A 12,906-nucleotide genomic window follows, 5' to 3' on the forward strand; every position below is an offset into this window, starting at 1 on the left:
ACTCTTATATAGGGCTAAACTAAGAAAGGAATATTGAAGAAAAAAAAACGAAAAGGAATTTATGTTAAGAAGTGTCAAATGTCATGAAAATTTGCAATCGAAATCTTTAAAGTTAGGGCACACGCAAAAAAGGAAATTTATTATACAGCAAACTAAGTAAAACTTTTCATTTTCCTTGATGAAAAATAAATATAAATGGTAGTTATTTTTATTTTTTAAAGAAATATATAATACTAGTTTTTTTTTTTAAAAAAAAGCTAAATATATTATCTTAAGTAATTATAAACATTTATGAATATTTACTACCCAAGACATAAAGTCTTAAATATATAATTACATTAAATATTAAAACAAAAAAATGTTATATATAAGAATCTCATTCACCTCAAATATAATTATCTTTCACATAAGATAATTGTAGTTTCATACAAACAAAGAAACATTTATGGTCATATCATACATGATATACCTTTCATACAACAGTAAATTTTGTAAATGATAAACTTAGTTTGCATTTCTACTAATAAATTTTACTCATAGAATAACTTTAATTTATGTCATATAAATAAATATGAAAGCTATGATGTACGATACGTTTTTTATTGGTCTAGAGATTAGTTTTAATTCTGGACACGCTTAGATGGAGAAAGTGTGATTATCCTAACTCTTCAATGAGACTTTTGGATCTTTACAAGTTTAGACTTATTATGAAATTAATTTTTAATTTGGATTTAATTATACTTAAAATTGTTTAATCCTCTAAAACAATATTATGCGATAATTGAATCCAGCTAAATAGGATGTGTTTGGTTTGATGTTTTACTATTCAAACTGAGGTTCATCTCACATAAAAAAATTGTGCCTACATGTTTAACAAATCATTTTTACCATTTAATTGGATGTAACTTTCATTTAAACTGAGATTGAATCTAAAAACTATTTCTCTTGCTTTTTTGTTGAAAATAGAAAATTTTAAACATAAAAATCAAGTTACATTAGACCCATTTTTAATTAAACTTAAGTTTATAAAATTAAATTTAAATAAATTCTACTTTTTCAACCGTAATCCAAACACACATGCTAAAGTATATCTTAAACGCGGGTGATTCTAACTTTTTAACGGTTAAAGGTTTGATTGGATGAGAGGGTTGGTGGTGTTGGAATCTAATTCCCTATCTGTTTTGACAGGTTCCTGCTTTTTTGCTCATTTTCATGCCAAAAGCTTACCACTTAATTTTGCGAAATTTTAGTTGTAAAGGCACAAAATTGCAGCCTTAATCCTGCATGTTGTCTTTCCCCCCCTCTCTCTCTATCTGATTTGTGTGTGTGTAGAGGCCACACGCAGAAAGGAGCGAGAGAGAAATAGTGGTAGAAACTACAAAGGGAGCCATGCACGTGCATGAGAAATACATATCAGAAAAGTAGATGAGAGTGGGACCAATGAGTTAGCTCCATTGCATGACTAAACGCATCACAGTCATGAGGGGTCAAGTGGGGGCGTCAAAAAGCAAAGCAAAGACTGCAAAGGAAAGGGTACTACGTACCACTACTTCCATGTATGTGCCACACTTTGTGGCCTCATGGGCCAATCATTTAAATTATGTAATGTAATGCAGTAATAGTCGGTACCATTTGCTTATTGATTTGATTTGATATATCACTCACCACTTAACCATGCAGATATTTCATATTCCCTACCTTCCATACAACTATATATAATATAATATATAATTGCACTTGCATCGATTTGATCATTAATTAGATTCCCATACCATGCCTATTTAACTTAATTTAGGAAATGGATATATAAGATTTAGTGGGAGGGGAGGAATTGCAGTTGAAATGCAAAGCAAAACAGTTTGATTACTTGTGGGTTTATTTCGGATCATGTAATTAAGCTCGTGAAAATTGGTATAATTAACTTGAACTACAGCTCTCTGGATAAATTTCCTCCTTTCCTCTTAAATCACAGTCCATTAAATTTCATACCCTTTTTCTTTTCCACGTGCTTCCTTGTGGCTCTAATTAAGTTTTCAAACGGGTTTATTTTTGTTGTAACATGTTCTTTCAAAGAATAAGGATTATATTTTCACTAAAAAAAATTAAAATGTATTTACAAATGATTTGTCATTAAGCTTGTGTTCGTCTTTGTTGATATAGTCATTATATAACAGGAAATGATGAGCTAATTAATATAAACTTTATGAATTTGTATTAGACAGAGGGTAAACGTCTACATCATTTGTGGGTGTATTGATGTGGAGAGAAGAGAGACACGTGAAGAAGAAAAAAAGATGGAAAGAGAAAGTAATAGATATATAACAAGCAATTAATATAATGAAAGTGAGAGAGAAATAAAGAAAATATGATTAAAATGAGATTAAAGTATAAAAAAGAGTTATGATTATATTTTTTTCTTCATATTAGTATTTTGATTTGTTATACTAACATTCAGATAATGTTGGCAACATAGAAAATTAAAAAATATCATCAATAGTATAATATATTTTAGTATTAATTAATCTAAATCCACAAGACATACATTAATGAGTGTTAACTAAACAATAATTCGTGGGTAAATAGAAATTTATTTTGTAGTATTTAGAATCAAACGAAGGGCTGCAGTGCTCCATTGCAAAAGGCTAAATTGGAAATTTTAGAATTTCAGACGTGTGTTTGGAAATTTGTTTGGAATCTTGTAAACAGAACTTCCCATTTCAAAGCAGCAAACATAGGAATGAAGGAGATGAATTGGCGTTTAATTGAACTCAATAGTTTTATCCCAATAGTTGATCTAGAATATCTAAGCTAAAAAAGTAAAGCTTTATAATCATGTATTGCGTAAAAATCATTAACCAATAAAAAATTATTCATAGTTATGAATATTAAGACTTAACAAAATTATTATAAAAATTAATAAATTTATTATATATTGCATCTTATGATTAAACGACATGTAAAATTCAAATAGTTAAACTGCTCCTAAGTTGATTGGTACTTTGTCAAGAAATATATAATTTCTCCTGATATCTGAAGTGTTGTAAATTAATTATGATATTTCTTTTTCTTGTTTCTTTTATGATTTATCAACTTATTCTTGCTTTCTTTCTTGATTTTTTTCCCCGAAAATAAGTTGAAGGAATTAAACCAGTATCTCCTGTGCAGTCCAAATTGGAACCTCCACTGCACTGCTGTTGAAGTTTCATATCTAGGGAAATCTTTTTGTACCGTCTTTTTTTACCTTCACCTCTTTCCTCTTTTTTTATCTTTTGACAAATATATTTGGAATTGTGCTGTACATTCTGGAAACAAAAATTAATTTCCAGAATGTAAAAGAGAGAAAGAAAAATATGAAGAGAATGAAGTAAGGTGTTATCCCGGTCTATCCGTTTGTAATTTTTTTCCTTCGGGCTTTGCCCCTCCTCAGTATCAAAAAAAAAAAAAAAGTAAGGTGCAAATCTAATTACGATGACAAACTTATAAGCTAGTAAGGACCAGATCCATATACGAACAAGTAATTGTTGTCCAACAGATTTGTGAGCCCACTTCCAACAAACGCATGGGCCTCGTGCTACACCTGTACGGTTCCATTGACCATTTTATTCACACTTTATAGACCCGGCCCGTACGAAATAGGGTACACTCTACACATTTTGCATATGTATAGAGGGACCCGAGTTACTAGTAGGTTTAATAAAATGACGAACTTGTTAATTAACCTCTTAAAATTATCAGAAACATTTTGACATTTTTTTTTGTTTAGTATAGTTTTATTCTATAATTTTTTAGTCAAAGTAATTTCCAATATAATTATCATACAACTCACTTTTGAAAGAAAGAAAAAAAATTGTATATTACATTCAATATTTAGAAAATATAAACATCTAAATAACATTGATAGTGAATAAAGAGGGGGGCGCGCGTGTGTGTGAGAGAGAGAGAGAAGAGAGGGAGTGATGGGCTTTGATAGAAATTGAAGGAATAAGATGAGCAAATGAAAGAAATAGGACGAAGAAAGAGCGAAGACGAGAATGAGAACAAGATCAAATGGAAGAAATGAAGAAATATGGCAAGCTTCTAAGGACAAAGACCAATACATGCAACTTTGAGGAAATGATTCTTTTGGAAGAGGAATTCCATTTTTATAAAGATGAGGGTTTCCACAAAATCCTTTATATGCACTTGGGAAGGGAAAAAAAAGGTTTGGAGCTGATTGGATTCTGGAAGGGAGGAATATACTATACAGTAGCAATAGGGAGACATTGTCTCTGTTTAGGAGCTTAGGTTTAGGACCACGAAGTGAAGTTATTAAACATTTGTATTAGCGTCTTCGATCCTTTTGGTTTTATTATTTTCAATAGAAAATTTTGGAGTACAAGCAAAAGTTAAGGTAAGTGCATTTTGGTCGCTTTAGTTTATTATGGGGGAAAACATTTATTTTTATCGCTTTAAGGTGGGAGATTTTTAAAAGATGATAATTATTTTTCCAAATATCATTCCAACGAAACAAGTGCTAAGTTGATGTTAACCTATTATTTTACTTTTATTCAAAAATAAATAAAAAAATATTCATTAATGTTTTTTTTTACCCTACTCTCTTAAATTCAACTCTAGATGTATCCTAAATATATTAAAAATCTTTGAGCAATATTGTACGGTAAATGATAATATTATTTTACATTAAGGGTATATTAAAATTAAATTCCAAACATGTTATTTAATTTTACCAAAATAAAATAAATTTTCACTTGTCTTTGAAAAATTGACCTCAATAAAAACTAAATTGAACGCGGGGGGAATTCAAAGAAGTAATAAACAACAGAGAATACGTGTCTGTAAAACTTTGTATGGTTAATAGACCAAAAAGTCAGAAACAAATATTTTGGCCAAGAAACATAAGATAGCTCCGAAAACAGAAATCTTAAAAAAGTAAAAAATAAATAAATAACACTCGTTGGTCCATCCGTCCATGTCATCTTTTTTTTTATATATGTGGAAAATAAATAATTATATAGAACTGGAGTATAATATTACATAGATGGAAAATGACATTTTGCTTTCAAATTTCCCTTCCCAAAAAACAAAAATGCAAAGATGAATTTCATTTGTTTTTATAGTCATCAAAAAGAATTATTGTATGAGTGGGCGCCATGCATAAAAAAGGGTGACAGTAAGCCATTAACGTACGCCAGGTTGACAAGGATATGTCAAGTTAATTATACTATATACTAATAATTAATTTTAAAGAAGAAGAAAAAAAGAAAAAGACACCAATCTCATTACAATAAACCGAAAGACATAAACCCATTTCAAAGTTGCATGTTGGAAGTTTTAGCGAATAACATTACTTAAATAAGTCTCTATATCTTAATAAGAACCTTGTCCAGAAGTAGTAAAAAAATCAAAGAAGGGTTGGTTGAGTGGGGAAGCATGATCATGATCTTCATTGATATGATCAGGAGAAGCCGCAGCAGAAGGTGTATCAGTGGAACTATCAGCAGAAACTGAAGCCAGAGAAGGCACCTGGTCTGTTGTTGTTGTCGTTTTCCCTTCCAAAATGCCAGTTGGGTGCAGAGGGAAAAGATCCAACGTTTCTTGGTTACTGTAGTGAGAGTTACAGCAATCCGAGATTCTCTGTTGCATTTGATGCATGCCTGTGGGCACAACTTTCTCAGAGGGGCTCCTCCTAAAACCTACGGGTACAAGCACCTTTGGATGTGGGTGATAAAACCCAATTTCACCCTGTGCCTGAGGTATGTAATATGGGGCACACATGGCTGAAAACCAAAACCACAAATACCTTCAATTACCAAGATTGTATAATGATAAGGTTTAAAAATAACAAATAACTAAAGAAAGTGTTTGAAATAAAAGAAGAATTATATGTCTAAGTATACTGATGAAAAAATAAACTGCTGTCCGTCTAACATGATTGGGCTACGCAAAAGAGGAGACAGTGACTTTTAAGATGATTTGAGTTGTTTCTTAAGAAATTAAAAGGACCACGAAATACTTAGATCAATTGTTACACAATTGGTATGACTTACCAAAGTTTTGAGTTGAGTTTAAAAGTATAATATGAGTATTAAATATTTGAAAAGAAAATTTTATCATTCATTTTGAATAATAATATTTCTCATAAAAAGAATATATGTGATCTCATAAAAAAATGAAATTTTTTTACTTTTCTAAAGTAACGGTTGGTTTGAATGTCTTTTATTTTTTTAAAAAAATTAGGATGAAAATATATTTATTTGACACTTTAATGTAATTCTTTTTCAATTTTAAATCTTAAAAATAAAAATTATTTTCAGAAAAAAAATAGAAAATCAACACTCAAATCAACATTCACCTTGCATGTTTTAGTTTTATTACCTGACTAGCACACACATACCAAGCACATTTGCATGAAGAGACTAATAGGTAATTCAATAATCAAACAGTACCCAAAAGAAAGAAATTAAGAAGAGATCGATGAAGGCATAAACATTAAAAAAAATGAAGGCATATAATTTGCATATATACACTCTAATTAATTCATCAAATAGACAGCGAGCAAGGTTATATATAATGAATGAGTGTTGATAAAGGAATGAACGAACCATTTGGGCAAATTGGAGGAGAAAAGAATGGTTGAGGCGTATGAAGAAAGCGATTGAAGTAAGCGAAGGTTTCTTGCTTCTGCTTCTGTCTCTGCCTAGCTTTGTGGTTCTGAAACCAGTAGAAGACATTCTTTCCTTCGATGTGACCATACGCCCTAAGCCTAGCAGTTATCTGCTGTATCTCCTCAGCACTGGGAGTCTTTATTCCCTGCTTATACAAATTCTCTAGCATGCTTATTTGCTCTTTTGTAGGGTTCCACCGCGAACTACTCCCTGCAACCCCCCCATTTCCATTTACATTACTCCCTCCCATCTCCATCTCCATATCCAACTCCTCATCATTATTATTCCCACTCTCCATCACAATCCTATTATCAATGCCAATGCCACTGGAGTATTTGATTTTATTATTACTAGTAATTACTACTATGCTCTTACTATTATTCCCATGGCTTGTGAAGCACTCACTCTTTTTATAGAGTAGTAGATAGGTAGGGAGAAACAAAATGGTTGAGAGTTGATAGAGAGGATTAACATGCGTATTGTTTTTGGTGCAGAACATCTCTGAAAACATGGCGGTTAGCGGCACAGAGAGAGGCTAATTAGGTTTCGTCGTCTTCGTTCCAAGACGTGTAGAATTTCTTACGAGAAAGACAATAATAAATATTGCCCAAATGGCCCCCCACCCCCACTTCGTGCCATTGATTTTGGTGCACACATACTAGTAGATTTAAGATTAACGTTGATTTTTCTAGTCTTTCCTAAGCCCATAATAGTCTTGTTATCTCGGGAATGACAGAAAGAGAGCGTAGTAACGTAGAAGGGCATAAATGTCATTGGGGAAAAAGACAGCCGGTTGGGTTGTAAGGTGTAGGTTAAGGCTAGGCTTTGGGAATTGAAGTGAGAGCAGATAGGCTCAGAGGAGAGAGAGAATTGAATCAATGGAAATGAATGAATGAGGTTGAAACGTCTAGCTTGCTTAGCTACCTTACCTAGCTAGCCAAGCGTCACTCAGAACGAGTAGTATGAAGGTGACTGTGTGAACTTCCAATGTTTTCAGTGGTCACAATATTACATTATCTTAATTATTCTAAAAACATGTGTATTCTCATTTCTCATGCCACTGTGTGTTCTCATGCCTTTATTTGTCTGCTACAGTAGTGGCCCAATTGGACCACCCTTCTTCACGCTTCAATTTGTAACATGCCCCAGTAGGTTGTGGTCCAATTTCATCTAGTATATATATATATATTATTATTATTTTTCTCCCCTACAATCGGCATGACTTTGATTATGACCCCCCAAGAGGGGAAAAAGTGTCATGCATATGACTAACGTATATCAGTTAAAATATTAGTTTACATTGGGTAGTCGAGGATAACAGTTCTGGCGTGACTAGTTTTTTTTGTCATGTTGCATGTTACCAGCTAGGAGTAATAGTGGTTGATTAGCTGTTTATGTGTTTTATTTCTCTGTAACAACGCATATTCAACGTGATTACAGTGAGCACCGTATTGCTTTCCAGCATCACTGTTCTTTTTCCCATAAAAAAAAAGCAAAAATATATCAAATATATAGAACTAGAGCAGTAAAACTAAAAAGTACTCGTACAGCGTGGAAAATAACAGAAACTAGAGCAAAAGAAACATCAAGTGGGTGAACCTTCTAATATGTCAACATGTATATACATAGCCTTTCTCAACCTTTAGAAAAGAAAGTGAAACTACTGGCGAATTCAAATTATTGAAGAAACGAATAAATATAAATGAGACAGTACTACTAGTACGTACACTATAACTTTTTAAAAAAGGATTATTTTTAAATTAGTAGTTAGTCAGGCAATTTTGTTTGCTTATCCAAAATATTTAATGCAGTCTATAATAGTAGGAGTACTACTCTTGTTTTCAGCATATATTTTATCTTCCTAGTTGAAATTTATGTGATTTTCGCTGGAGTAATTTGAAAATGATGAAACCCATTAAATTGAGAAAGTAATTCAGTGAAATCCACGTGAACTTCAGTCAATATTTAAGTACAGTACAAAGGAGAAACGGAGCGTCAGAAAGTGGATTACGTTATGTGATTATGTTATATTAATTTTTCTTTCTTTTACGAGTCTTACGGTGTCAAAGAAATATCAATTTACGTTTAAGAATCGATATATTGCCCGTATGTCAAAATCAACACAGAAGAGAGAACTGGGATCAGTATCTTTTTTTATTGAAGTTGATGACGAAAAGTAAGATTTGGAATATTTTAACATGCAACACTCTACGGTCTACAGTGCTACTACTCTATCTCATTTTTAGCTAATGCATGCTATTCCTAATTTCCTTCCTTATAATAACTAGAGTCTCTTATTATTATACATTTAACTATATTATATACTTCATCCTCTCTAATTATAAATTTTTTAAAAAAAATTGTTGGTTTCTTTTATAAGATTTTTTTAATTTTTAGATAGATTAATTATTTTTTATATATCTTTAATTAATTATTCTCTTTCTAAATATTAATGAGAAGCAATTAAATGTATAAAGAAATCAAATAAGGATAAATTTAAAATGATAATATAATTAATTGACAGATTTAAATTTAAAGTGATAAACTAAATTAAATAATTTTCTTAAAATATATAAATTAGTTTTAAAAAAATGTTATAATTGAGGACGGAGGGAGGATAATACCATGCACAGTCACTTACGACAAGGAATCGTTCTATAATCTCGATCAAAAGGCAAGAGCGAGGGGGGGAAAATATCGGTCTGCCTTGGAAAAGGTAAAATTTGCGTAAGATTTGATTTTATATATTTGGCGGAATGTTCTTGTTGCAAGATATACTAGTAAGTAAGCTAAAAAGTTGAAAACCAAATCCTTAAAAGAAGGAAAACAAAAAAGAAGAACAAGGCAAGGCTGCAGACACATATCCATTATCCAAAGCAGAAAAAGCAGGAGAAGAAACCTAGATGTAACCAGATAAAGAGTTCAAAGCTTGGAAGAATGCAACGGGTCGAAAAGGGTGGTGGTGGTGGTGGTGGTGCATGTGACGCGAGGAAGATGCGTGCTCAGATAGGTTACTCGAATTAAGCTGGCACTGGGTTTGGCGCATGCAGATAACGCAAACACCAAGTTGATGATATTGGACGTATGCGCCATAAATGTCCCTGCTGCCTCCTACTACCATATACGGTCAACTAAAATATATAGACCTGATAGCAGGGGTGAGGTGAGTGAGTGCTCATGCTAATTCAATTCACTGCCTTTTACGCTGACTATATTGTTGTAGTAGTATGTGATCACTGCTACCTCTGAATATATTCACTTGTGCTCTAACCATTGTATGTATGCTAACAAAGATATTGAATACATTCAACTAAATAAAATTAAAGAGTGACTATTATCATCTCTCTTTTTAAAAAAAAACAATGTTGTATTTTTTTAAGGATATTTCAAAAGGCAAAGTCTCGCATGGTGTAGAATAATTTGTTAATTTCAAGTGTTTATATACTATATTGTTTTTAAGGCTTTTAATTAAAGTGATTAGTAAGATATGGGATTCTCTGTGCATGAGCTTGGACTTGTGGGTTTGCCATTATACAAATTTACAAGTGTTTAATGTGATAACGACCCTTGTAAATTTTTTCTTCCTAATGCATTTAGGATTGCCTATATACACCTCACAAAGCAACTATTCGTGATCTTTAACATATTTGGAGAAAAAAAACCATTGAGTATTTTCAAGCAAGTACTTGAATTTGAACACTTGTGCTTATTAATTAGTTTGGTGGGAAGAAAATATTTTTTTTCAAAAATGCGGAGCAATCCTGGACCAAACAGAAGCAAGAACGTGGCTTGAATATTTCAATAAGAGTAATAACAAATATTATCATAAAAATAACTATATAAGTGAACCTCTCACCATTTTAACTCAAAATTTTAAAGTACGTAATTTATAGATTTTTCTTTGTTCAATTTTTTTATTTTTATTTGATGTGAGATTTCACTAAATATTTCTACTACAACATAATCGGGAAATAGAGAGAAAATTATTGATTTTATTTTATGAATATAAAAGAAAAAGGGTTATGGTTAAGTAGTGGTATTATTTTGTTTGTTCCGGCACGTCGTGATCTGCAGAGAAAGAAAGGTAGATGAGTACAGAAAAGCCGCCACGTCTGAGTGGCATGCAGCCTGGCCTCGTGAAATGCAGAAGGCATAAGCTAGCGGGGTAGTGAAGAGAATTGAAGCACCAATCCCTTCGCCGTGTTCTGCTGCTTTTGGACACGGAATTCGATGCAGATTGGTGAAACCATGCATGCATGCTCCCCTGTGATTATGTAAACGGCAATTCAAGGTACACGACACAAACAATGATGTAGAATTCAAGATACCATGCATTGCTCGGTCCTAAGAATGATTGGGTCCAACCGTTAGATGACATGTGAAAATGACACTTACTATGTCTAATTTTTTTATTTTCATAAATTTATCCTTTAAAATGATTTGGATAATTATTTAATGACATTTTGTTTCAACAATCTGTTTACACACTCTATCTGTCTAGTTAGTGTGTGCATGGTAGCATAATTTTTGTTTGGCTGGTAAGGACAAAATGTGTTCTTTATACCCTAATTGTTGGTTTGCTAAATTAGATAATGCTATGTAGATAGTTTTCAAAAAAATTTCAAAATATTTTTATTAAAAAAATATTTACTGCTTTAAACAAATTATTTAGACTGTTTAATTTATGAACTTGGTGATAAGATATAAAAAAATTAAATTTTATCCTAAAAATAAATTTTTGAAAAGCCAGTTGATTCACACATGACAGAACTCATGATACGCGGAAAGTTGAATTGGGCCAATAATTTGATCGTGGACAATAATGCAAGGCAAATGTTAATTGTACCTACCGATTTAATAAATATACCTCCTTTTTCTTCTTTTTTTTAAATATTTCTTAAATATCCTTCTAATTTATTTTCAATTTTAAATTATTCTCGTTGATTTTCTAAAACAAAATTGTGCTCACCCCCTTTCCTCTATCACTCATCCCCTCTTTTGCGGCTCAATAACTCACTCCACCTTCACAGCTCACCCCCTTGCACAAGTGATTTAAAAAATATGGGATGCATTGAATTCATCATCCTCGGTTATATTGTCGTTGCTGCAAATGATGATCCATATATTTAAGCCTACAACATTCAATCTTACCTCCAAAACAATCCTCATCTCCCAATTGGAAAGTCTAGTTTCCCCGTTATCCTTCAAACACTCAAATTGCTTAGAGATTGTTTGCAGTGCAAGCATAGTGTACGTACTGGCAGAGTCAATCCCCACAGGTTGGTCAAAAGAGGAAATCACAATCTGAATTGGTTACCTTTGATTTGCTCCACCTCCAATCCCAAAAAATCAAATAAATTAAAAATCACAAAAGCAATGTTACTACTGTGCATACTCAATTTCATTAGCCCTGATGGCTTTATTGATGGTGTTTGTGCGCTTGTCTAAGTTGAGTACCTCATTTATGCTTGTATTTTGACTATGGGTGTTAGGAGAAGGGGGTTAAGTGGCTGAAATTGGAAATAAACTACAAGGATATTTTATGGAAATAAAAGGAAAAGGAAGGTATATTTATTAAATAGGGAAGGTATATTTAACACTTGCGTAATGCCAAGACATGGCCCATTCCAAATTAGTTTGCCCCACAAAGGATCTTTAGCCCAGTTTCCACTTTGAATTGATTCTCCTTTCTTGACCCTAAAAAGGATAATGTCCTTTTGATTTTTCAGCCTCTATATTCTCCTTTAGTAAAACCTTTTGAGATTATCTCTCCCGGTGTTAAATCCCAAACCCACTTTATAAATAATAAATTTCAAAATTAAAGTCAACATTATATTCAACTCTCTTTTCTCTCAGAACATACGTTGGAAAAGTCTCCTTTATTAATATTCACATTTTATGATGCCAACACGCACTGTTATAAATGTAGTATTTTATAATTTTCACAACAGAAACTTATACACATGAATTGTTAATTTTACGAACTATTTGACACTGGCCCACTTAAGCCATGTTCTTATAAGTTCCTTGCGTAGTCTTCTATCTATGAGTTTATTCAGTTAAAAAAAATAAAAAATAAAAATCTGAGTCTATTTTGGGGCCTGGGGAAAAGGACTATTTTCTGGTTCTCCCAAAAAAATAGATTTTCATCATTTTTTGACGTTTTTAAGTTATAATTGTGACACAATCTAGCAAGAGATGTTCAACTCTCAAAAATGGGAGAGCAACCCACTTCATAAGC

General features: G+C 32.1%; 1 protein-coding gene across 1 annotated transcript; it reads right to left on the reverse strand.

Moving 5' to 3' along the window:
- Positions 1–5,256: 5,256 nt before the first annotated feature.
- Positions 5,257–7,721, reverse strand: LOC100817714 (WUSCHEL-related homeobox 2). Its single transcript, XM_003540682.5, has 2 exons — positions 6,603–7,721; positions 5,257–5,777 (listed from the first exon to the last, which is right to left on the reverse strand). The coding sequence occupies exons 1-2, from the start codon at positions 7,174–7,176 to the stop codon at positions 5,368–5,370; spliced, it is 984 nt and encodes a 327-aa protein (XP_003540730.2). The 5' UTR covers positions 7,177–7,721; the 3' UTR covers positions 5,257–5,367.
- Positions 7,722–12,906: the final 5,185 nt, after the last annotated feature.

Source organism: Glycine max, chromosome 12, assembly GCF_000004515.6.
Source record: "Glycine max cultivar Williams 82 chromosome 12, Glycine_max_v4.0, whole genome shotgun sequence".
Taxonomy (NCBI): Eukaryota; Viridiplantae; Streptophyta; class Magnoliopsida; order Fabales; family Fabaceae; genus Glycine; species Glycine max.